Source organism: Hippopotamus amphibius, chromosome 4, assembly GCF_030028045.1.
Source record: "Hippopotamus amphibius kiboko isolate mHipAmp2 chromosome 4, mHipAmp2.hap2, whole genome shotgun sequence".
NCBI lineage: Eukaryota > Metazoa > Chordata > Mammalia > Artiodactyla > Hippopotamidae > Hippopotamus > Hippopotamus amphibius.
Window position 1 is genome coordinate 46,805,526 of NC_080189.1, and position 22,968 is coordinate 46,828,493.

General features: G+C 56.7%; 1 protein-coding gene and 1 pseudogene across 1 annotated transcript in view; both read right to left on the reverse strand.

Moving 5' to 3' along the window:
- Positions 1–17,776: 17,776 nt before the first annotated feature.
- MINDY4 (MINDY lysine 48 deubiquitinase 4) overlaps positions 17,777–22,968 on the reverse strand; it is a 116,130-nt gene continuing 110,938 nt past the window's right edge. Inside the window, exon 18 of the mRNA XM_057731908.1 lies at positions 17,777–18,174. Within this exon, the coding sequence (XP_057587891.1) occupies positions 18,126–18,174 (49 nt within the window). The 3' untranslated portion in view covers positions 17,777–18,125. The remainder of the gene's footprint in view (positions 18,175–22,968) is intronic.
- LOC130851494 (oxysterol-binding protein-related protein 9-like) lies at positions 19,574–21,601 on the reverse strand (annotated as a pseudogene).

A 22,968-nucleotide genomic window follows, 5' to 3' on the forward strand; every position in this document is an offset into this window, starting at 1 on the left:
GGGGCAGGAGAAGAGGCCTGTCTGCAGACCGCGCCCCCCCAGCGTGCCCCGCGGTCAGCCTGTGCCCTGTGCGTTCCCAAGCAGAGGCCCAGCGGCAGCCAGTGAACGGAGCAAGAAACTGGACTCCCGGGCCAGAAGTCCGGTCAGGAACCCCGGGCCCAGGGCTCCAGCCTGCTGCACGTTACTCTGTGGGAAGACGAGCCAGGTGGGGCCCTGGGCCAGGTTGGGCTCAGGAGGGAGGGGCCTCCCTGGCCCTCTCCTCCCCTCTCCTGCCTGCCTTACTGCAGCCCTAAAGAGAATGCTGGCTTCTCCCCATGTTACAGGTGGGAAACCGAGGCCCAGCGAGTTCGTTGAGTTGTGTGTGTGTCCGGGGACCATCTGCAGAAGAGGACGCCAGCCCCCACCGGCCTCCCTCCTGCCTGGCTGCAGTGCACCAGGGCGGCCCTCACCCTGGTGATGAACCATCCAGAGGTCAGCCGGGTATCTGCGGGGAGCAGGAGGCCACGGGGGTGGAGGCAGGGGGAGCCACGTCCACCTAGGCACACCGAGGTGTCTGTGGGAACAGGACAGAGGGGAGGGAGTCAGCGTGGCCGGCAGGCCCCGCCTGCTCTGAGAGCCCAGTGGCCAGAGGTAATTGGTGCCTTATTCACCATCTGAGAGAGGGAGCCTGCCCCACTGGGCCACTTTCCAGATCCTTCTCCACACCCTTTGCTCTGGGCAGGCTCAGCTCTCCATGGCCCCTCACGCCCAGGCCTGGCCCCATGGCCTGGCGGCCACCATGCCCCTTGGTGAAGGGTTCTCTGGTCAGTTCCGAGCCGCCGACCAGAGCTCCCTCCACGTGGCTGGGATTCCCTCACCCTGAGGCTTTGGCGGATTCCCCTTAGACCAGGCTCTGAGGGCAGGGCTGGAGTGCACCTCAGGGCAGGGTCTTCAGGAGCAGGGCCATTGCCTTCAGGCCACAGGCTCCATGCTGCTCTGCTTGGTGTGGGGACACGTTCTGACACTGGCAGATGCTGGGCAGCAGCCAGGAGGGCTTGCGGAAGGCAGCAGGGGGAGAGCTGGCACCCGAGGGGCCACGAGACTCAGGCTGGGGGGGGGGGTGCGGCACCCCCAGAGACAAGAATCGGAGCCCGCACGGGCCTGTGTGTGCTCCGGGTTCTGTGGCAGTGTCCACGGGCCAGGTCAGGATGCAGGCAGCAGAGGACACTTCAGGTGCTACCGTGCAGGGGGATGACAGTCACCCGGGAGGTATTAGTTCATCCAACAAATAATGACTTAGCACGGGTCATGGCCCAACACTGTTCCAGGCACTGGCGAGACAGCTACGAACCAGCAGCCCAGCTCCCTGTCCTCCTGAAGCGTTCATTCTAGCACACGAGCCTGAAGGCTCTGTGTGGGTGAGTGAGCGTGTGACCGGGAGGCACGTGTGTGTGTGTACCTGCTAGAGGCCCACGTCCTTCTGGAGCGGGGCAGGAGATGGGGGATGCAGGGGTTGTGACAAAGCACATGTGCCCAGGCAACTGAGGCACCCGCCAATCTCGGGATGATGTGAGGGCACTCAGGGCAACATGCCCCCAACTCACTGCATTTCCTGGCCCCTCTCCCAGGTCGGCTTGGCATCTGCCTTAAATGCCACCATTGTAGCGACGTTCCCTTGGAGGAAGGCATTGCCACCAGCAGGAGGCACTATCAGAACGCCGCCATCTCCAGAATAATGGCAGGCATCTCTCCTCATTGGCCCGCTATCTCCCATAACGCAGAAGGGCCTCTGTGGCCATGACCTGGCCATTTCAGTGGGGAGGGGGAAGCCCCAAACCTCAAAAGGCCTCAAATCCCTCCACCTCCTGCTCGCTGGTCTGCCACAAACCCAGGCCAATCAGGGAAGGACGAAAAGGAAACAGCCTTTGTCTGAGGGCCCATCCTCACCACAACCCTGGGAGGCTCAGATGGTGAGTGGTTTGCCAGGGAACGGCAGAGCTGGGGAACTCAGGAACCCCAGTCTGGTTCTCCGCCCGCCTACCAGGAAGGGCCCTGATAGACCCGGTTACCAGATGGAAACCCCAGTTCTGCTGGCCCAGGAGCAAGTACAGGGGCTGGGGAAGCTGGCCCCAGAGGCGCGAGGGCGGGTGAGCGGTGGGTGCGAGAGCACCGTCTTCACCTCTCCTGCATAACTGGGGCGGGGCCGGGGGTGGGGTGGGGAAGGGAGCGTGGGGCTGAGCGTGGGCACACGGAGAAGCCGGGACAGGCCACAGCCACCCGTGCGGCCGCACCCGCCGGGGAGCGTGGGCTCGGAGGAGGGCACCACCCCCGCCTAGCTCCCCTCCAGCGCGGCCTGACGCAGCGGGCTCCTCCGCCCTCCCGCGCACCACGGCGTGGGCCCGGCCTCCAGAACCCACAGGCCCGAGCCAGGCTAAATCAGGGGGTCTGCCCCGCTCCCCGGCTCCTGAGGCGGGGCTGGAGGCCACGCGGGCCTGGGCACGGTCTGGCCCTGCCAGGGCAACGGTCTCAGCAAACGCTTTTCCAGATGTGCCTTGCTCCTGCTGCGCCCATGAGACCTGCGTTCCAGCCGGAGCTGGCTGTGCCCAGGGCCATCTGGTCCCGGTCCCCACCCGGGCCCAGCGGGGCCGTCTCAGCCTTGTCCAGAGGTGCATGCACAGAGCCTCCCGCGCTGGCCAGGGATCCGGTCCTCAGGCTGTGTGGGGAGAAGACACCCCGGGTGTGGCCGCGTCTGTCACTCCCTCAGCCAGAAGCTTCTGTGGAGCGCGGGGCAGAGGGACCCAGAGGATGGACCCTCCCTCCCGGGCCGACAGGGATTTCCCACCCACAGGCTGAGTCGTGCGGAACCATGACTTCATTCCCTCCAGGACGCCCCCCAGGAGGGTGGAGTTTGAGGTGGCAGGAGACGCGGACGGCAGACTGGCCGCGAGCAGCATCGGCTCACCAGCAGCTTGGATGAATTTCCCCAAATCCCTCAGGCTTTTCTGAATCATGGCAGGGAGCACTGGTGGAGGGTGGGAATACAGGGCAGAGTCCCTGAGGGTCCTGGAGAGGGCGGTGAAGAACCAAAAAAGCCCCCTCCCAGGGAATCCCTCTGGTCTTCCCCTCTCTGCCCCTCAACAGGGCACTGGCTACCATCTCACCATGATCTTGATCTAGGACCGGCCGCCCCTGGCTCTAGGCCTGTCCCCCTCACTGCCCAGGAGGTCTCGCGCCAGAAGCAAGGATTTAGCCCCAGGGTAGAGCCATCGTTCCCGGGAAGCGTGGCCATTCCCCACCGAGGGGGAGGAGAGGAGGGACCCAGGCCCAGAGCAGAGAGACCAAAACGGAAACTCAAACTCCTTGGCTGAGTCCTCAAGGCTCTCCACTCACCACCCTGGGTGGCACGTGTCACCACCCCTTCCCAGCCCCAGACAAGGGCCCGGGCTCCTGTGCCCTCAGGCTCACTGTCCCCAGATGTTCGCATGTACTCCTCCTCCTGCGCCAGCGCCCTCCCTCCTCCTTCTTCCCCACTGCACCAGCCTCCTCTGTCCCCTCCTCCACGGCAGTGAGCTCACCCCAGCCTGGGCCGTCCCCTGCTGACCCTGTGGGGTTAGGCTGGGCCCGAGGGCCTGGGTCTTCTCCATCCCCATCCACCGTGCCCCCAGCAGGGCTGACTGAGCACGGGGCTGGGCATGGCAGGGGATAATCTCGCAACCGTCTGCTGTCTGACTGTCCGACTCCCCCTAGAGACAAGGTCCCCACCTCTTAAAGCCTGTGAATTCCTCCCTGTCTGACAGATAACTCCTGGCCCTTCAGGCGTCACACGATCCCCCTTAAATCAAAACCGGATTTAGCGGGCCACCGTGATTCACCAGAGATGGAACAACTCCGTAATTTTCTAAACTCCAGCCTCCCATTCATTTCCCCTCACACTGCCCTCCCCCCCACCCCTGCCTGCCCTGAGCAATATCAAGTCTTGGTGAGAAGGCGGGAGGATGGGACAGGGTCAAACCTATTTCTGGAAAGCAGGATTTTCTGTCTTGAAAATCCCAGCAACTCTCCAGCAATAGCCCCCACTTGACACCACCGAGCAGCAGCCTGAGAGACAGGGTGGGAAAGTTGCCCCCCACCTCTGAGCCGCCTGGCTGGGGGAGTCAGGCGGGGCTCCCAGGCCTGAACGAGGGTGCCTCGAGGACACAGGGCTGCCCCCGCCCCACCCTCAGCTCCGCGGGGACTGGAGGAGGGCCTCTAAGAGAGAGTGAGGTCACGTTTTCCCCAGCCCTGCCCTGCAAGCGAGCAGGGCGGCATCTCTCACGTCCAGAAAATGTTGGTGGTGGCATTTGTCCCAAGCTGCGAACCACACCCCTGGGGGGAAGACAGGCAGGACAGGGGGCCCCACCTGGTGCCGGCCGCGGCGCCCTGGGTACCTGGAAGGGAAGTTGCCGTTGTGGGTTCAGAGCCCCTCCTCACCCTGGGCCCCGCTCAGGGCCCCCCCCCCGCTCCTGTGGCCTGGCTGCTACTGTAGCTTCCACTTGACTCTCCAAGACCCTACCGCCTCCTGCCCTGGCCCCTCAAGACTCTTCTGTCTTTGCCTTGTTAGAACTTAAAGCAGCAAGACTTGGGAGAAGGGGTCAGAGAGCATGAGATCCGATGCCCCCATTTTGCACCTGGGGCACTGGAGGCTCAGGTAGGCGAGGTGACGTTCCCGAGGTTCCTTGGTGGGTCAGGGTGGAGCCGGGACTGGAGTCCAGGTGGTCTATTCCTGCTCAGGCCTGCTCTGCCAGCCTCTCCCTCCTCCTTCTCTGATGGACAAGAGGGCACCTACTCCTCTGGCTCCAGTGAGGGCTCAGAAAATTGCCTGGGCAGCTGGAAGGTATTTTGTGGGGAACCTGCCTTTTTGCTCCCCTGCCCCTGAACCATCGAGCCCTCACCTGGCCACCATCCCCAGAGGGAGTGTCCAGGTGGGCACTGTGAGCCCTGCAGGCAGGGGCTCTAGGCTCCCTGTCCTCCTGCTCCAGCCCTCTCCTGGATGCCCCCCCGTGCCATCTGGCCACTAGGCCTCCCTGCCCCCTGGGCCCCCGGCTCTGCTAGTCCTCACTACATCTTCCACGGCGCTTCCTCCTCCTGAGAAGCATCCCGGCCGCCAGACCCTACTGTGGCCGGCCGCCCCTTGCTATCATCACACACGCTGGGGGCCATTGCCTCCTTGGGTCCCCACTGCTGGGACAGCTGGGCGCTTTGCAGAGCCACGGCCTCACTGGCACTTCAGTGTTTCCAGCGAGCACGTCCCAGCTGGGTTCCAGCAGCGGGAGCAGGGGCCACCTGGTGCCACCTGGTGCTCCCTGTGGGCTCTACAGCGGGAATTCTCAGGGGCTGCAGGTTCCCGAGCTTCAGGGCAATTCCTCTTTCCCTGTGTGCGTGTTGTTCTCATTCCCCTCACCACCAGGATTAATATATTTGTCTTTAAGTCCACCTAGTTGTACAATCTCATTTTTAATATTTTTATGGAGGAAGGGACCCACAAAAGCAAAAGAACCCAGGGCCCACAGAAATAATAATGCAGCCCAGACCACCACCACGGCCACCACCACCACCACGGCCTAGGGCGGTTCTCAGGATGGGGCCAGAGATGGGCTCACTCCAGCCGTGCTCAGACTGACCCCCGACAAGCAAGGCGTATTCCTGGGCTGAGCTGCGTCCCCCGCTCTGTCTCCCTTCACTGTGAGTCCTTCATCCCTCTTGCCTGCCCTTCCAAGTCACACCTGGCCCAGGTGCCACAACACAGACCAGGTGGTCCCTGCCTTCTCCCCTAACAGTGCATGGACTTGCATGCATATGTGCACATACACACCCAGCATGTGCTCACACACGTGTACACATGGACACATGGACACCACGCGGGCAAATATGCATATATATGCAATGCACACACACTGGTTTGCATACACAAAACATGTGTTGCACTCATGTAAACGTGTGCATGCCTAGATATATACACCTGTGAGTACACACGTCCTCACCTGGACACACGCATGCGAACACACAGGGTAAAGATACGCATCATGGCCGCAAACCCCTGCACCTCCGAAGCCCTCTGCCACATCCCCCGTGGCCTCTGCCGCCTGTACCCTGAGCCCCAGGACCTCCGCATGGTCTCCCTGGCACCTCTTGACCACTTACAGCAGCAGTTACCCACGCTGTTCATAATCCAGGGGCCTCCCTCAGCTCCCTAACACGAAGCTGAATTTAAACGGCGGAGGGGAGGAGCCGTGGGCCAGAGGAACGCAGCGGTGGGCGTTTCTGGGATGCCATGGCTTTGTGGGTCCTCTCTTGGGAGTACTATATCTAGTCTCTCTTCATCTCCAGATGAGACCCCCGCACGGGGTGGGGGTGGGGATGGGGATGACCCAGCTCTCTCACAGCCAGGTAGGGAGCAGTCTCGACGTGCAGGGCAGCTCGGGAAAGTTTTCAAAGGTGAATGGAACCAGCCAGCGGCCAGCCTCCCAGCCAGTGTCGGGAGGGCTGTGCTGGGCCCCCACAGCGCAGGAATGGGCAAGGCCAACTGTGGGACACCCCCTTTCACGCTTCCGTTTCCTAGGATGTCGCGATGCTGTGGGCTGGGCCGGTGGGGGCGCGTCTGGAGGGCGGGAGGGAGCAGGCAAGGCCGCCCTGTCCCCACCCACCGGAGACCCCTCCCTCTGTGGTCCGGTCTGGGGATTCTATTCATGTGAAGCCAACATTCCTGAGCCCACAGGCCAGCAAGCTCGTCTCACACAGGCGGATCGCTGTCCTGCCTAATGAGAAAATGATGACATGGCCCCCTGCCCTGGGCCCCTGTGCCCAGCCAGGCCCCGCCTCCCCGGCCCCCAGCACCGCAGCCTCACCTCAGCACACACACCTCCTGCTTTGTGCTACTGTTTTACAGGTGTGCCTGTCAGTCCTAGGAAGTCGTCTCACAGGGTGCCCGTGGGACCCCCTCCAGGGCCCTCCCGTCACCAGGACCGGGCACCTCTGAACTCCTGAGTATTAGACCATTAGGATAGGAGGCGCGTCGGGTCATTAGCAGCTCATTGCACAAAGGCGCACGCAGGCCCCGGGCGGCGGTGGCTCTCCCAACGGCACGCACCGTGAGCGGGTCCCGACCTAGCCCTCTGCCCCACCGTCAGAGCCGCAGCCAGGCGGGCACACAGTGCGCCAGGAGGCACGCGCTGCTGGAGCGAGGCCCAACTCACTCCCCCCCACGCCTCCAGGCTGCCATCCCTGGGACCTCGGAAGAGCCAGGGCCAGAGGTGTCGGGGCTGCCGTGCCTTAAGTTCAGGAACCCCAGTCCCCTCATGTCGATCCTGCCTCTGTCCAAGCCAGGCCCAGGCCTGAAAGAGAATCAATATAGGTTTTAGGCTGCCTAACATTGCCTACCATCCGACCCCCGAAGCTCCTTCATATCACCCCCGCCAGAGGGCTGTGATCCCCTCCGTGGGTACTTTTCCCCCAGGAGCCTCTTATCTGCTCCCTGTGGGGCAGCGCTTGTGGGGAGAGAGCGGCTCCTCACCTGCCACTTCCCAGCAATGCGGCCACCTTTCTCACTGCTGCCCTTTGGGGCCACAGACCAAGTGCGCCCCCCAACACTGACAAGCGATAGCTCTTTGGGGAAGTGGGGACGTAAGGACTATTTTTCAGGGGCTGTCACTTCTCAGAGGGGCCCTCCCCCGGTCTCTCATGCCCCCGTGCTCCCGCTTCATCCTGGTGGTAGTGGAGAGCCCAAACCCAGCAAGATCACACCAGGACAATTCCACTGCCCCAGGAGTGGCCAGGAGCAGCCACTGCCAAGAGTCCAACACCGTAGAAAGATGAACTTGGTCCATGAAGAAGCAGACGGTTGGTCCACGGAGGGTGCCTTATCCTGGGGCACACGCCCACCCCCTGCCTCATCCTACAGATGGCAACCCAAGAGGGCTTCCACCCCATACGCCTCAGTGAGCCGACCCTGCCAGAGAGCACAACTGAGGACCAAACTCAGAGCCAGGGCTGCTTTGAAGGGGTGGGGTGATGCTTGGGCGGGGCTGCAGTGCAGATAAATTTCTTTGACAGAGAAATCAGGGTAGGAAAGGAGAGAATCGTTACTGGTCATATTTCACATACGCTTTGTAACTGCTGCCAAAGTATCTGAGGATTCCATCAGTGCTTCTCTGACTTTAATGTGAACGTGAGTCCCCTGAGGTTCTTGTGAAAATGCAGGTTCTGATTCAATAGTTCTGGGTGGGGCCCGAGATTCTGCATTTCTAACAAGCTCCCGTGTGATGCCAACGCTGCTGGTCTCAAGACCGCTGGTCTCAGGACTCTGAGCAGCAAGGGGCTGAATTACCAAAACACACAAGCAAACAAAATAAACTCTTGATCACAATCTAGTTAAAATAAAAACACAAAAAGGAAGGAAGCTTCTCATGATATGGGAGAGAGGTTGCAATCGAGTATCACTTTCCAGCTTCCTGGAAGCCATGGCAAGAAAGGAAAGAGATGTTTACCAGCTCTTACTGTATGATAACAGAGACAGCTGTCTGTCATCAGGAGAAAGTCCTTCCCCAGGGAACCGATCAAGCAGATCTTACCATCAGGAGACTTGAGAAACAGGCTGTGTTTTAGGGGCACTGCGGGCCTTTCCGTGAGAAGAACTGAGCCTGGGCACCGCCACGGGGTGCATCCCTGATGGACACTCACAGTTTAGATAAACAGTGCCGCTTGTGCCCAGCCTGGGTCAGCGCCATGGTCAATGCCCATAGGAGACCATTCTTTCACCACCTACTGGTTCAGGCACTCGCTGGCTCAAGGGCCCCTGACAGCAGAGGGAAACATGGAACCCTGATGCTTCACCACGCAGCCCTGAGCTTTCAGGGGAGGGCAGCTAAGGCCCAGGCCTGAGCCTTAGGAAGCAGCGAGGTAGATCTGTGGGCAGCGGAAGAGCCCCGTCTCTTTCCAACAATCAGGAAAGTCTTCCTGGAGGAGGGGACATGGCAGACAAATTTATTTATGCAAAGGAAGGGACGTGGTCTGGGGAGAGGAACGTCCAAGCCAAAGGAGGGGTGGGATGGGGTGGGTTTCTAGCCACAGCAGGGGTGGAGAGGTTCCCCACCGCCACGCTCTCCACCGCTGGCTCAGACCCTCAGAGAGGGGCTGGTGGAGGTGGGATGGCGCAGTGCCTGCCCCCGCCCCTCCCCCCCCTCCCCCCCCCCCCACCGGACATCCTGCATGAGTCTATCTTCTCTTCACAGCCTGAATGTCTGCTTCCCGTCCAGGTTGGTGCCGAGGGGGAGGCCTGGGTCCTGCCTGCTCGGGGACCACCAGTGTTGGGGATGGAGAGGCACTGCCCGCAGAGAGTTCCAGACCAGTGTGGGTGGGAGCTGGGGCTGAGTGAGGAGCTCGGGAAATCTGGCCTCTGAACATGACTGTGGGCACAGCCTCGGAGGGGACCCAGCGGGAGAGAGACTTGGTCAGCCTCGTGCCATGAGACCTCACTGCCCCCACCTGAGGCCCTTCACTTGTAAACAGGTATGTTCCTAGGAAAGGCCAACCGGAGTGGTCATCTTGGCCGGAAGGGGGTCAGGGAGAGCACAGCGGGGTCACCTGAGGGCTGAGTCCCCGGTCTTCCTCACTCGCTTTTCCCAGGGTGACCCAAGACACACCCTCTCTTCCCAGCCTCCTTTGTGATGAAAGGGAGGTGCAGGACCCTGATAACTTCCCAGAAAAGGAAATGGAAAATCTTTAGACAAATAAAGCCAAGGTGTGTCTGCGTTAGCAGGGAAGAAAGACAAAAGCACTTGGCATCTTCTGTGATTGCCAAAGCTGTCGGGAGCTGAGGGGCAATAGGAAGTGGGGTTTGTAGGAGACGCTGGAGCTGGACGGCTGCTCCTGCCTTGGCCAGCCAGGCGTCCTTCTGGGCAGGGCCACACAGGAGCTCTGACCCATCCTTCTCTCCAGGCTCCTCGAGGGAAGACGTCTGAAGCCTGAATTGAAGGAAAGGCTGGGCTCCCACACAATCGCTTGCTGGTGTAGAAACCAGGACACTTGCAGATGTTTCCAGAGCCCCCAGAGTCTCAGGCCTGGGCTGGTGACTGGGGAGGAAGTAAGGGAAGATAGGAGAGGAGGGGTTCCAGGAAGCCCCACCCTCTCCTCCACCCTGCTTAACCTTCCAGGAGGCAGGAGAAAAAATAGGAAGGCTTGGCACCTGCCATCTGTCGGCCTGGGGCCCTGGCCGCGTGCCTTGGCACTCTGAGGCTCAGTTTCCTCATCTGGACGTGGGAGGTTTGAGGGCGATGCCCACCACGTGCTGCCCTCGACGCGGGAGTGGTCACTGCTGAGAGCGTGAGCCCAGCTGCCTAGCGCCACAGCATCCAACTGCCTCATTTCACAAATGGGGACCAAAGCCCAGAGTGGGGAGGCAGGGCCTTACGGGGGCAACAAGAGCGAAAGACATTTCTCCATCTAACTCAGGAGCAGCTATAGGGCCCAGTAAGAGCTGGGGAAAGGAGAGGAGGGACAGCCATTTGGGGGTGGGTTTGGAAAGGTAAGGGGAGAGGGACTGACCTCCAGGGGTCAGTGGACAGACTAAGGTCCAGCTGGCCTCGCTGATCACAGCTTCCACATGGTCACCCTTCCTGACTCTCAGTGAGTTCGTTCCACCCCCATTCCTGTGCCCTCCCATCCAGCTCCCAGTAAAAGAGCCAGCATCTCCCAGGTGCAGACTGGGTGCTAGGCCCTGTTCCAAGCATTGTACACTTACTCTTCACACCAACCTTCAGAGGCACTGAATATGATTATTCCCATTTTAGAGGTAGGGAATCTGAGGTTAAGAGAGGTTTTCATTTTGTTTGCTTGTTTCGTAACTGAGGTGGCACAACTGAGACAGTGGCACTAAGATCTAAACCCAAATAGTCAAGCCCCTTTGTCACAGTGCACACCCCACGGTGGGTGTCGCAAGGATCCTCCAAACCTGGAGAGAGAACAGCCGATGGATAGGCTTGGGCCTTCTGACCTACAGGTCCAGGAGAGCCAGGGCCCCGACAGCAGCCCATGTGGAGGAAGCATGAACCTGGGACCAGGGGCTGGGAGCGCTCTTTGCCTTCCTGCCTGAGAACTTCCTGGTCCTCAGGAGATGAGCATTTTCCAGAATGCCCTCCAACATGTCAAATGGGCGGAACTGGGGGTTTCAGACTGTGAGAACACAAATGGGGCCCCGAGGCCCCCCCATGACAGAGGTCCTCCCCAAGGCCACCAAGAGGCTGAGAACCACCCTGCCAGACTGGCTGTCTTCCATGTGCAGTTGGAGGTGGCCAGGCCCAAGGGAGCCGGCTGGTCCCATCCAGCTGGCCTAAGGTCACCAACAGCTTTGAAAACAATGGGCAGTGGGTCCAGCCATGGCCTGGGCCAGAACAAAGGCTTTGGCACTTCCTTGCATTGAGGCCCCCTCCTTCATGGTTTGCCAAGGCAGGAGACGGAAGAAGCCTTCATCAGGAGGTAGGGATGTTTTGCAAAGACTGTTCCCGGGAGAGCCGGTGCCGCCAGTGCCGACAGGGGAGCAGACGGAGGAAGGGAATGGTTACTCAAGGCTGAGAACTGCCTGCCAAGAAGCAGTGGGGAGAGGGGCCTTGACTCCAGGCCCGTGGGGTCCCAGCTTTCTCCCCAGGCTGAATCACTAAAATGCAGGGTATCGCCTACCTGCTCCTCCTCTCCGTGGCTCTACCTCAGAAGTTGGCATCTTTTCTCTGAGCTGCCCTCCACACTGTTGCAGTGTTAGTCTTCTAAAACAGCCCTGCTCTGAAACCCGCCACGGCTCCCCAGTGCTCACAGAGGCAGCTAAAGCTCCTTCACTTGACGTGCAAGGGCCCTTCAGGATCCAGCCCTAATATCCTCTGTCTTCCTGCTACCCCAGACTCCCGGGGCCCCTTCCCGCTGGCAGCTCTGCCCCCGCCCGCCCCGCCCGGAGTGCCTCTGCCCCTCCTGCTCCCTTACCCTCCTTCAAGTCGGCTTCAATCCTCCCCCTCCAAGAAGCCTCCCTAACGGCTCCCATCCACACAGGTTCCCTCCTCTGAGCCCTATGCCCCCAATAAAACCCAAGAAGGATAGGAGCCCAGGAGTTTGGAGAACAGGGTGTCAGGAGATCAATCGATAATGGAACAATCCCTCCTTAGACTAAGGTGCCCACACACAGCGCAGTCTGTTGACACAACTGTCCGGACATAATTATGAATAACCCCCCATCAGGTTCAGCCCTGTGCTGGGGCAGGGGAGGGGTGAGGCAGAGGGGGCAGGGCTCCGTGTCCCCAGTGCCCTGGGAGGGCCTACCCCTGAGCTACCCAGCAGGGCACGGCGAGACAGAGAGGTGGGCGCTTATCCCCCAGGGCTCCCCTCTGCAGGGAGGTGGGATTTTGCTGAGCCTCACAGATGTCAGTGGGCCTTAAAACAGAACTTGCCAGATAAGCACCCAGGATCACCCTTATCAGAGGCCACAGGAAAGGCGCCACGTTTAATCTCAAAACTACACCCAAGTCAATGGTTTAGAGACCTCAGGCTGTGCCTCCCCCGCCAGACACCCAATGACTGGGGCTTTAGGTTTGGAGGCAGGGCAGGGGGTGGAGGGAGGGGGCAGGTGTGGGCTGGAAGGGGCTTCATCTAAGAGGGACGATGGGACCAGTATGGCTTGGTGGTGGGGGGGAGGGAGAGAGGGAAGACCAGGAGCCCCAGGCCAGGGATAAGGAAGCACAGCCACACTGTGTGGTAGATGTGTGTGTGTGTGTCTGTGTGTGTGTGTGTGAGAGAGAGAGACATGCACATATACACAGTAAAGGGGGAAACCTGTAGCCATGTGACCAACACCCACTCACTGGGATCTGGGCTTGTGGGAGAGGAGCTGACCCAGGGCACTCAGCCAGGTAGTCTAGGAGGGCTTCCTAGAGGAGGGGACTTAGAGACAGACCTTGAGGGATGGGTAGTATTTGACAGATGGACACGGGGAGCTGGAGGGCAGGAACCAGGTGCAACAAAGAGCACCAGCCAAGGCCTCAGGCAGCGAGGAGCTCACTGGGGAAGCAGGGGTCTGCTGTGGTCTGGGATGGGGAGTGCATGGAGCTGGAGAAGGGAGCAGAGGAAGTGGAATTGGAGGCAGATTAGAATCACCTCCCAGCCCACCTCCCCAACACACACACACACACACACACACACACACACACACAGAGCCTCCCCGTCAGATGTATTCCCTTCCACCCAAAGACCATTTTTGTGGTCTGGTCTCCAAGAGACCCCTCTAAAGGAGAAATGTCCTAGGAGGGCTCTAAACTATGGTCTGCTCTCTGGTCATTTCCCCATCTGTAAAGAGCAGGCCTTCAGTGACTTCCTGAGGAACAGGATGGGTATTTTGTGGGAACGGGGGCCAGGCAGTGAGAGGAAGCACCATGTTATGGAAACGGCATGGAAGGAGGGGTGGGATGGCGAACTGAGCGCCCAGCCAGGGAGGTCTGCTCCCTGCCTCGTGCGCAGCGGGTCTGCCGGAGCAGCGTCTCCAGCAACGCGCGGACGCTGGCAGTGTGCGCCCCGACCCATGCCAGGCCACCCCTTGTCCTGCACTAAGCAATCTCCACGATCGCAAATGCCTGGCATTTTTGCCTGGTAATTACAGCCCCCACAACCCTGTAAGGATTAGGGCATGATTAGGGAGTGAGGAGGACTCTGGTGGGTGACGAGAAATACCTGCAAATGGACTTGGCAGCCTCCTTGCCTCCTGTGAGTGTCAGGATCCCATAAGGAATCAGTGGCCAGTGAGGATGGTCCACGGGCTCTCAGGTAGCAAAGCCATCAGCATGTGTCCCCTTCGCCCCCTCCTTGCCTCTCCACCAGGACTGCCCTCCCTGGCAGCACCACAGTAGCCTCTGGATGTGCCCCCTGCCTCTGCCCCACACCCACTCCCCTGCCAAGTAGAAAGGTCTGCAGGAGAGCTCTGAGCAGTCCTTGTCTCCAGAGAAAACGTCCCAGTCTCGGGGCCCACCGTCTAAGGCCTTCACCTACTCTGCCTCCTCTCCTAACCCTCCCACTCTCAGGTCACCCCCGATGAGACCAACAGACATCATGGACTTTGATGGTCTCTTGGCTTGCACCGTTCCTTTCACCTTGATCTTCCATCCAATTCTCCACTTGTCAAAACCCTGCCTGCCTTCAAGGTCCAGGTTAGCTGCTGCACCAAGGAGCCTCTCCCAGCCGCACTGGAAATATTAAGAGCAAACACTTACCGGGTCCTTGTGATGTGCAGGCCCTATTCCGCGTGCTCACAGTGTACTGACTCCCCTCATCCTCATTACAGGCTTACTGGGGGGCGGGGGGCCGTCCTTTTGCTGTTGAGGAAACTGAGGTCCAGAGAGCTTCTGTCAGGTGCTCATGGCCACACAGGCAGGAAGTGGTGAGTCAGTGAGCGGTCCTGATGCAGCGTCTTCCCTTGTGTCTACACGGCACTCCTCTCGCGCGTTCCTTCAGTACATCTTCATCATGGGGACGACTTCTGAATTTCCAAGCTGTCAACCCACCAAATCACAAGCTCTAGGGCAGAGCTTCTAAGACTTGCCCCTCACAGCCCCCAGCCCTCCCAGAAGCCTGGGCCCGCCGCTGCCCCTCTTCCTCCAGCAGTGCCTTTGGTGGCCTAGCCCCGCCGCCCAGACTTCCCTTCTGGCTCAGATACAGAATCCCTGGGGAGCAGCCAGGTGGGGTCTGGACGCAACCCTACCTTAGGATTTCCCTCAGCGGCCCTCTGAGCTCCGTCCCAGCTGTGGTCCCCAGGGAATCCTAGCAGCTCTTCTGACCTGTGCCACCACCGTGCAGAACTTACTTACAGAGAGAGGGGTGCAGATGGTCTTGCCAAGCCTGGCCCATCAGGCCCTCCAGCCATGGGAGAAGGTGCGGAAGCACTGGGCTGGCTGTGGAAGAGGCCAGCAGCTAGCAAGGGCTTCCTTGGGAGAGGCATCCGTGTGCTGGGATTCCTCCTCGTGGAGCATCTCCTCTCCTTAAGCCAAGTGAGGAAGGCTTCAAGAAAACTCCTTGAAAACCTGTCATGTGTGCCCTGCAGTGTGGGACAGTCCCTGACTCGCACATGGAGAGAATGAGATGTCACTGCTCCCGATGGGTGGCTGAGCAGACAGGCAGCCCGAGGTGGGAAGGTCTGACTTCCAGAATTGGGGAGGCAAAGATGTGTTGGTGCTTTGCTTGGTTCAAATGTGGATCCAGTGGAAGGAAGACTCCGGTCTTTTTAAAAGGGGAAGGAGAAAGGTTGACTCCACCAGAAGCTGGGTGTGGGCAGGTTCTGGGAGCCTCCATTAGCACCAGCTTGAGGATAAGTCACCTGACTCAGGAGAGACCCTCTATGGGTGGGACACCCACCATAAGAGCAGGAGGAGAGGGAACTTTCCAATGATGAGAGCATGGAGTTAGGTGTTGCCATCAGCCTGGTCTTACTGTTCACACTGCCAGAAGAGCAGTGGAATTGGTCTGCTCTTTCATCCAGAGACCAAGAAACAATAGAGAGAAAGAAAATCCAATGGGCAATACAGACGTCCCTGGGTTTCCTAGAGGGATTGGTTCCAGGACGCACTAAGGGTACCAAATTCTGAGGATGCTCAAGTCCTATATTTGGGCCCTCAGTATCTGATGCAGAATCCATGGATACAGAGAGGCAGCTGCAATGAGATAGAATAAAGCTGCTTCCTTATCACAACCCACTGAGGTCTGCGTGTTCAGTAAACTGGCTCCCCTGTGCATGTGGAGGCCAGAGAGGGAGAAGCTAAGCCCAGCTTCAGCCTCTGAGTGGCCACTCACCCCGAGGATGTGGTTCTTAACCTTTTGGGGGAAAAGAGCAAGATCAAGGTCGTGAGGTAGGCTCTAGACTCTCTCCCCAGAAAGCTATACAGATGTACATGTACACAAAGATTTCAATATAATTTGGGGGCGGGGGGGGGTGCGCTACGGACCCTCTGAAGCCCACCCACAGTCTCCCTGTGGGTCCAGAGAGAGAACGCTGTGTGCAAGGAGGCAGGGCCTGCATTTCATTCTTGCGGGTTTGGCGGCAGGACCGTGGGCTCACGCTGACTTGTGGACCTGGGGGAAGGTGGTGCCGGGCTTCACTCATCTTCCTTTCCAGAAAATTCCAGCAAGGGGTGTCATACTGCACATGTACCTGGGTCTTGGCTTCTGGAGAAATGCTTTTGTAATTTGTCAGAGCTGGTCTTCTCAAGCAACGCTGGGAATATTTTGGTTTCTCCAGCTCCACCAATGGCACCCTGGTCAGGAGGTTAAATGTTTCATTGAAAAGACACACTTTTCCTTCCCAGGCTGATAAGCAAGGCTGCTGCAGGGAAACTGACTTCCTCCACCCGGTTGCTCAGCTGGAGTGGCCTGATCCTGGCCAAGGAAAACAAATGCATAAACCTTGCAGGGACATATAGGAAGCATTTCTGCTGGCCGCCTGCTGTGAATGGCCACTGGAGTTTTCACAGCAAACCCCACAGGGGCCTCAGCACAGCCTGGACAAAGTACTCCCTGCCCTCTTACTTCCCTCACAGCCCCTCCCTGCTGTTCCCCAGAGACCCGTAGTCCAGCCACTGCTCTTACCCAGCCCACCAGAGCACAAAACATGTCCTTAGTTGTCACCACCACACACCAGTTTTGCTCCCTGCATGCCTGGCATTTAAAGAGAAGGGGTCTCCTTTTAGCCAGTGCTGCACGGGGAGCACGGCCCCCAAGCTGCTTGTGTCCTGAGCCCAAAGGGGCACACGGAGGCTGGGGACTGGCTGTTGTCCAGCGTCTACAATTCTTCCTGGGTCAGGGCAGGTGCAGGAGGAGCGTGTGCCCTGTAAACACCCACCTCCGCAGGCCCCACTCAGAGTCCCAGCCAAGCACATGTGGGGTACAGCAGGGTGGGCCCTGGATGCGGGTCCAGAGGGCTCAGCCATGATGGGGCTCTGGCCTCCCACGTGGGCAGCCAGGCGGCAGAGGTTCCTGGAGGCCGTGCTCTACCTCTGGGCGCCCTCGCTCAGTCCATCGTTGGGAGCCACTGCAGAGGGGTCCTTAGCTTCTGTTTTTGACAAAACTCTCTCTCTCAGGCCTTCTTCACCAGCCTCCCATTGCGCTTCTATACTTGTTCACAGTCCTTTTTGGAATCTGTAGGATATAAAGTATTGGAACGAAGGAGGCTCCAAGTACAATTTTCCCTTCACAAGTGATTATGGAGTTTTCCCCATTCCCATCTCTCCTACCCTCAATCTGGAATGTGAGGGTCTGCACAGGCCCTGTCCACCCACATTTTCAGCCACTCAGAGGACCACGGCCAGTCCCTCTTCTCATCCTCATTTATAGTCCTCCATGGCCAAGAGGTCCCTCCCTAGAAGGTTCTTTCCCCATATCTGCTTGGCCAGGTGTAGCCTACCCTCCAGGTCCACATGACCATCCTCGTGGGGCCTCACAGGGACCCAGGGAGGCCCTGAGATGGGCTCCCAGGGGGCCTGAGTTGCTCCTGGTCAGCACAGCTTCTGGAGCCTGGTGCCGAACAACAGAAGCCAGGCCAGACCAGAAGCCCAGCCAGAGACACCACTGGGCCAGAGGGCATGGTTCGCCTGTGGAGACCCATATTAGGTGATGACTTAGCCCACAGGCCTCTGGGCCTCTGGGGCCCCTCCACCCATCACCATCCCCACCCCAGCCATGAACCGCCCAGACCTCATGTTTCCTTTGTGGCAACAGAACAAATGAGACTCGGCCCTCAGCATGGGTTTGAGTCCTGCTTTATAGAAAGCCAACCATCAGAAATAACAAGTACCCAGGGTCCCCGGGCTGACCATGTCAGATGTCTGGCAGGGGGACGGCCCAGCAGGGACCAAGGGAGGGGTGCAGGGAAAAGGCAGTAGAGGCCCGGCCAGCCTCCCTTGGCAGTCACCACTCAGCCCTCCGGGTCCGCATCACAGTCCTGGGCGGGCCCCTCAGGGAAGGGGCGGGGAGGTTCTGGACGCTTCTGCAGCAGTGCTGGCCCAGGGTCTGGCCCAGACTCGTCCCTGACGCCCGGGGCTCGGCTGTCACCCACCAGTGATGCACGCTGGAGCTGTGGGGCTCACCCACGTGGAGGGTCACAGGATGGGGTCCGAGCCATTCCAGTTCACCAACGCCCCCCTCCACCTAAGAGCAGAGGGACAGAGAAAGAGTTAGAGCTGCAGGGGCCCACACAGGAGCCAGCTCTGCTCCTCACTCCCCTGAATTCCTGTCTCTGGGGCTTCGAGGATTTCAGGTTCCAACACCCCCACCGTACCCCTCCACACTCACAGAAAAACCTACACACCAGGCCCCTAAAAAACAAATGCCCCCAAAACCCCTCCACAGAGGTGAGTGATCGACGTGTATCTGAATCCAGCCGCTTTCCAGAGGTGCCTGATGGTGGCGCTTTAAAGGCACATGGGAAAACCTAGAAACACAGACATCCTGGACAGTTCAAGGCACAGAAGGAGGTCCAGTTGCTGGAGCCCAGAAAAGTAGGCACAGGGCACAGGGCTTAGGCAGCCAGCAGGGCTGGCACCGCATAGGACCTGAGGGGCCTTGCAAGGATTCTGGGCTTTGCTCTAAGAATGGCAAGAAGCTCGTGAAGCTCTGTGAGTTCAGTATAACACAGATTTGCATTTCTTAAAAACTTACTTTATGAAGCCTTAAGAAGCACTGAGTATAGTTAAACAGGAGTCCAGGGTTAGACGCAATTGAATAATAGTTCAATTCCAAAATTAACGTTATTGCTGGTGAGACCAGCACTTGATTTTAATACATGGAACTAGTTTTCTGAAACTACTCAGAGGAATCACATTTATAGCACATGGAATATTTCTGGAAAAACTGGCATAAGTGTATTATACATAGACGTACATCCTAAGATTAGACCAACTAGGAAACAGATGTTGCATACCTCAACAGCAGTACTAGAGCACGGAGTTTGAGACTGGGGTTTAGAAACGCTTCCCAGGCTGTGGGGTTTGGGGAGGGAGCAGACATTTTCAAAACCTACAGTTTTTCTTTAGGACTGGAGTCAAAATTGTAATCGCCACAGAGGAGGAAAACAGGGGTGCTCTTCTTAATTTACTTGTACATCTGCATTGGAAAGTCCAGTACAGGCAGACCTCATCTTATTGGGCTTTGCTTTATTGCACTTTGCAGATTCTGTGGGTTGTTTTTTGCTTGTTTGTTTGTTTTACAAATTGAAGGTTTATGGCAACCCTGTGTCGAGAAAATCTATTGGTGCCATTTTTCCAACAGCATTTGCTCACTCTGTATCTCTGTGTCACATCTGAGTAATTCTCAGTGCAGTCCAAACTTTTTCATTATTATTATATTTGCTATGGTGATCTGTGATCAGGGATCTTTGATGTTATTATTGCAAACAGATTACAACTCACTGAAGGCTCAGATGATAGCATTTTTAGCAATTATTTTCTAATTAAGATATATGTTGCTTTTTAGACATAATGCTATTGCACATTTGATATATTATAGGATAGCATAAACATAACTCTCCTATGCACTGGGAAACCAAAAATTTGTGTGACTCGCTTCACTGTGCTGGTCTGGAACGAACCCACAATATCTCTGAGGTCTGCCTATATCCCTGAGATTAGACTTGCAGCAAGAAGGGAGGCAACAGGTTCTCCCAAAGTAAGGCTGTTACATTTCCCAACCTAATGCTTAGAAGCATCATGAAGTTTCTGTAGTGGTTTGCCATCAAGCTAACATTCTCCATCTTCATGAATAACCTAGACCTCACTGAATTTCTCTATTCCTTCCTCGGGCTTCTGCTCTTTTGTCTTTCTTCTCGCTTGTGCCTTGCTTCAATGGCTGCATCAATGTCTCTGATTTTCAGGTTGACAGGGACAGCCTTGCAGAGGCAGTGGGATTCGTACTCGTTCTGTTCTTCCAACCTACTTTCCTCCTGATTACCGGCAACTTCTTGGTCTCTGTAGACTGTATGACCCCCTGTTGAATACTTTGCACATTTTACACCATTCCATTTCCCTTCGAAGGAGCAAAAATATTTCTTGTCATTTGGAGAAGAAAAAAAAAATCTTAGTGGTAATTGTGTGCATGAGTAGTGTGGGAGACGTTATTTGCATATAGCTCATTTTAGAACAATTGATACTTGCATTCTCCTCCTAGATCCAGCCAGGGTGCTGTGAGGACAAGCCTTCCATAACCACTGGGGAATGTGAGAATGTAACGGTTATCATAGTCTAGACACAATGCACAGCCCTGCCCTAAGTAGTGCACGCCAATCAACATCCCAAGAAATTTTCGTCTGGTCCATATAGGAATGCTGGACTGCATCTTCTTGTTAAAACACTCAGCAAAAAAGGCTGAGATGGGTGGATGATGGAGAAAGCTGCTCAGCCACTAATGTTACACTGTTTCAAGAAACGGGTCCCTCCAAAACTAGCTGTGTGTTCTCTTCAATGTCATTTGGCAGTGCTTGTCATGCTGCAAGGTCTCACCCAAAATGGGACTGTATGGCTTTTTGGCAACTGATCTTTTCCTTCCTGCATGAAAGGCTGAGAGGTACCAGTTTACCACCTGAAACATTTGGTCCCTGGGATCCTTCTGGTCACAGATACTCAGAGGCAGGTCTGGATGTGCAAAAAGTTTGTATATATTTCTAGAAGAGGGCTTCTCTCCAGAGTAATTGTTGGAAGAACTACTACCTTAGTGAGATCCATTCCAAGCCTAATCTGTGATAAGAAATGTGTGATAACCTCTCGTGCTCATCTATGGATCCTGCCTCTGCTTCATCATCAGTCATGTCACGTGCATTGACATGGTCAGCATCATTTTTTCCATTGGATGTGGAAGAATTAAGTGATTCTTTGGTACCCGGATGCTTTAGATTGTTTCCTGAGCTGCTGTGTGTCAGCAGAGGCAGATCTAGAGGAATCTCTTAGACACTTTGCTGTTGTGCCACTTTGATAGAATCCATCAGCATAATAGCACTCATCACTGCTGGAAAGAGAGATACTGAGATGGTCTCTGGAGACAACTTGGCAACCCCGGGAGAAGTCAGACTGCTCCTTGGTGGTGAGTGCCCACTGCCTGCACTTCTGGTGCTGGACCCTGACGACGTCTTAGGGTAGCTAATATAGGTTCAGCTGGTGGGAAAGATGGATGCAGCTCTGACTTGCACAACTGAGCAGGTTCCAGAGGTAAGACGATCTGAGAAGATGCTGAGATGACCACAGGTTCCCAAGGGAGTAGGTGGACCTACTGCATCTACTGGGTTAACAGCACTTTGGCAAAGCCTTATTGATTCTACTGAGCAACTTGAGGTTTTTAATTTTCTTGCTCTGTTCATCATCTTTGCAGTTTTGAAACACATCATTAATAAGCTTTTCCAGTAAGTCCCCTACATACAAACCTTCAAGTTGCGAACTTTCAAAGATGCAAACGCGCATTCCATCAGCGTCAGGTGTGAGTGAACTTGCAGCTTGCCCTCCATCTCCTATTGCTGGTGATCCTTCAGCTCTGCCATCTCCCACCTCCTCTACGTCCTCCAGACAATAACTCTTCTTGCCTGTTCACTCGATGCCAGCCAGCCCCAGCATGCCAGCTGTTGTACTGTACCACTGTCCTTTTCAAGGTACTGTACTGCAGATTAAAAATGTTTTTTTATGTTTGTTTTTATGTATTATTTGTGTGAAAAGTATTATAAACCTATCACAGTACAGTACTATAGAGCCGATTGTGTTAGGTACCTAGGCTAACTTTGTGGGACTCACGAACATACTCTTGGAATGGAACTTGTTCTTACGTAGGGGGCTTACTGTGCTGTTCTGTTAAGATTTGTAGAGGAGCATCAGCCTCTGTAAGTTTCCTATCAAAATCTTAGACACCCTGAATCCGGTTATCCAGGGGTGGCAGAGGGAAGGCAGAGAGGAGAGCAACATTCCTGCCCATAGCCTGGCTCTAGATAGGCACCAGGGACCCAGATTTGCAAAGGGGAAACTACTGCCCGGACCAGTTTGGATTCTTGCCGCCAGTCATGGAGAGAATGAGAGGAAGAGTCAGAAATAGACCAGACTTCCTGTATCCCTATAAAATCCACCCCCAGCCTGGCCCCCGAGGCCCCTCCCTCATCCCTCTCCGTCCCTCACAGCCCTCTCCATACTGACAGGCAGACAGAAGTTCCTCCTCGGAGCTCCCAATTTGACAAAATAGGGTTTGGTTTCAGTGCAGGGGTGAGTCACACTTATCTGCAGCTAGATGCCCATGTCACACCAACAGTCACCGAGTCCTAAGGTCAGGCTGTGAGGTTTATGCTAGCTGTGAGGCTTTCACAGAGGTAACTAACCTACCCCACCCTGGCCAACAGTTGCTGAGGCAGGGAGAGTATTAGAAATACAGAAGGAAGCCGTTCACAATTACAACAGGAAATCAAAGCAATTTTTAAAAAATTGCAAGGGCTGAAATGCTGGGGTGCTGTGCTTATTTAGGGGATGAATGGTTCCCTAGTCGGAATGGTTTGAAAGTCTATGGGTCAATTACAAGGATGAATAAGAAGAACTCTGCATATGCAATTAGGGGCTGATAGAGAAAGCGGATGGATGAAATGGACTGGCTCCTCAGTGCAGAGGCGCAGTCAAGGCTCACTCAGCTATGCTAATGCAAGAAGAGGCTGAGGGTGTGAGAGTTTACAGCAGGGTTCCTCAACCTGGGCATATGGGACATTTTAGGCTGGATAATTCTGTTGGGGGGGGTGCTGTCTCATGCATTGCAGGACATTTGGTACCCTCCCTCAAACCGTGACACCCAAAACTGTATTCAGACATCGCTGAATATCCCCTGGGGTGCGAAACTGCCCCTAGCTGAGGACCACCGGCTTGGGGGTTGAGCTCAGTGGAGATGCTGTGGTCCCCAGAGCTGAGGTCCGTTCAGCGTCACAGGCAGACCCAC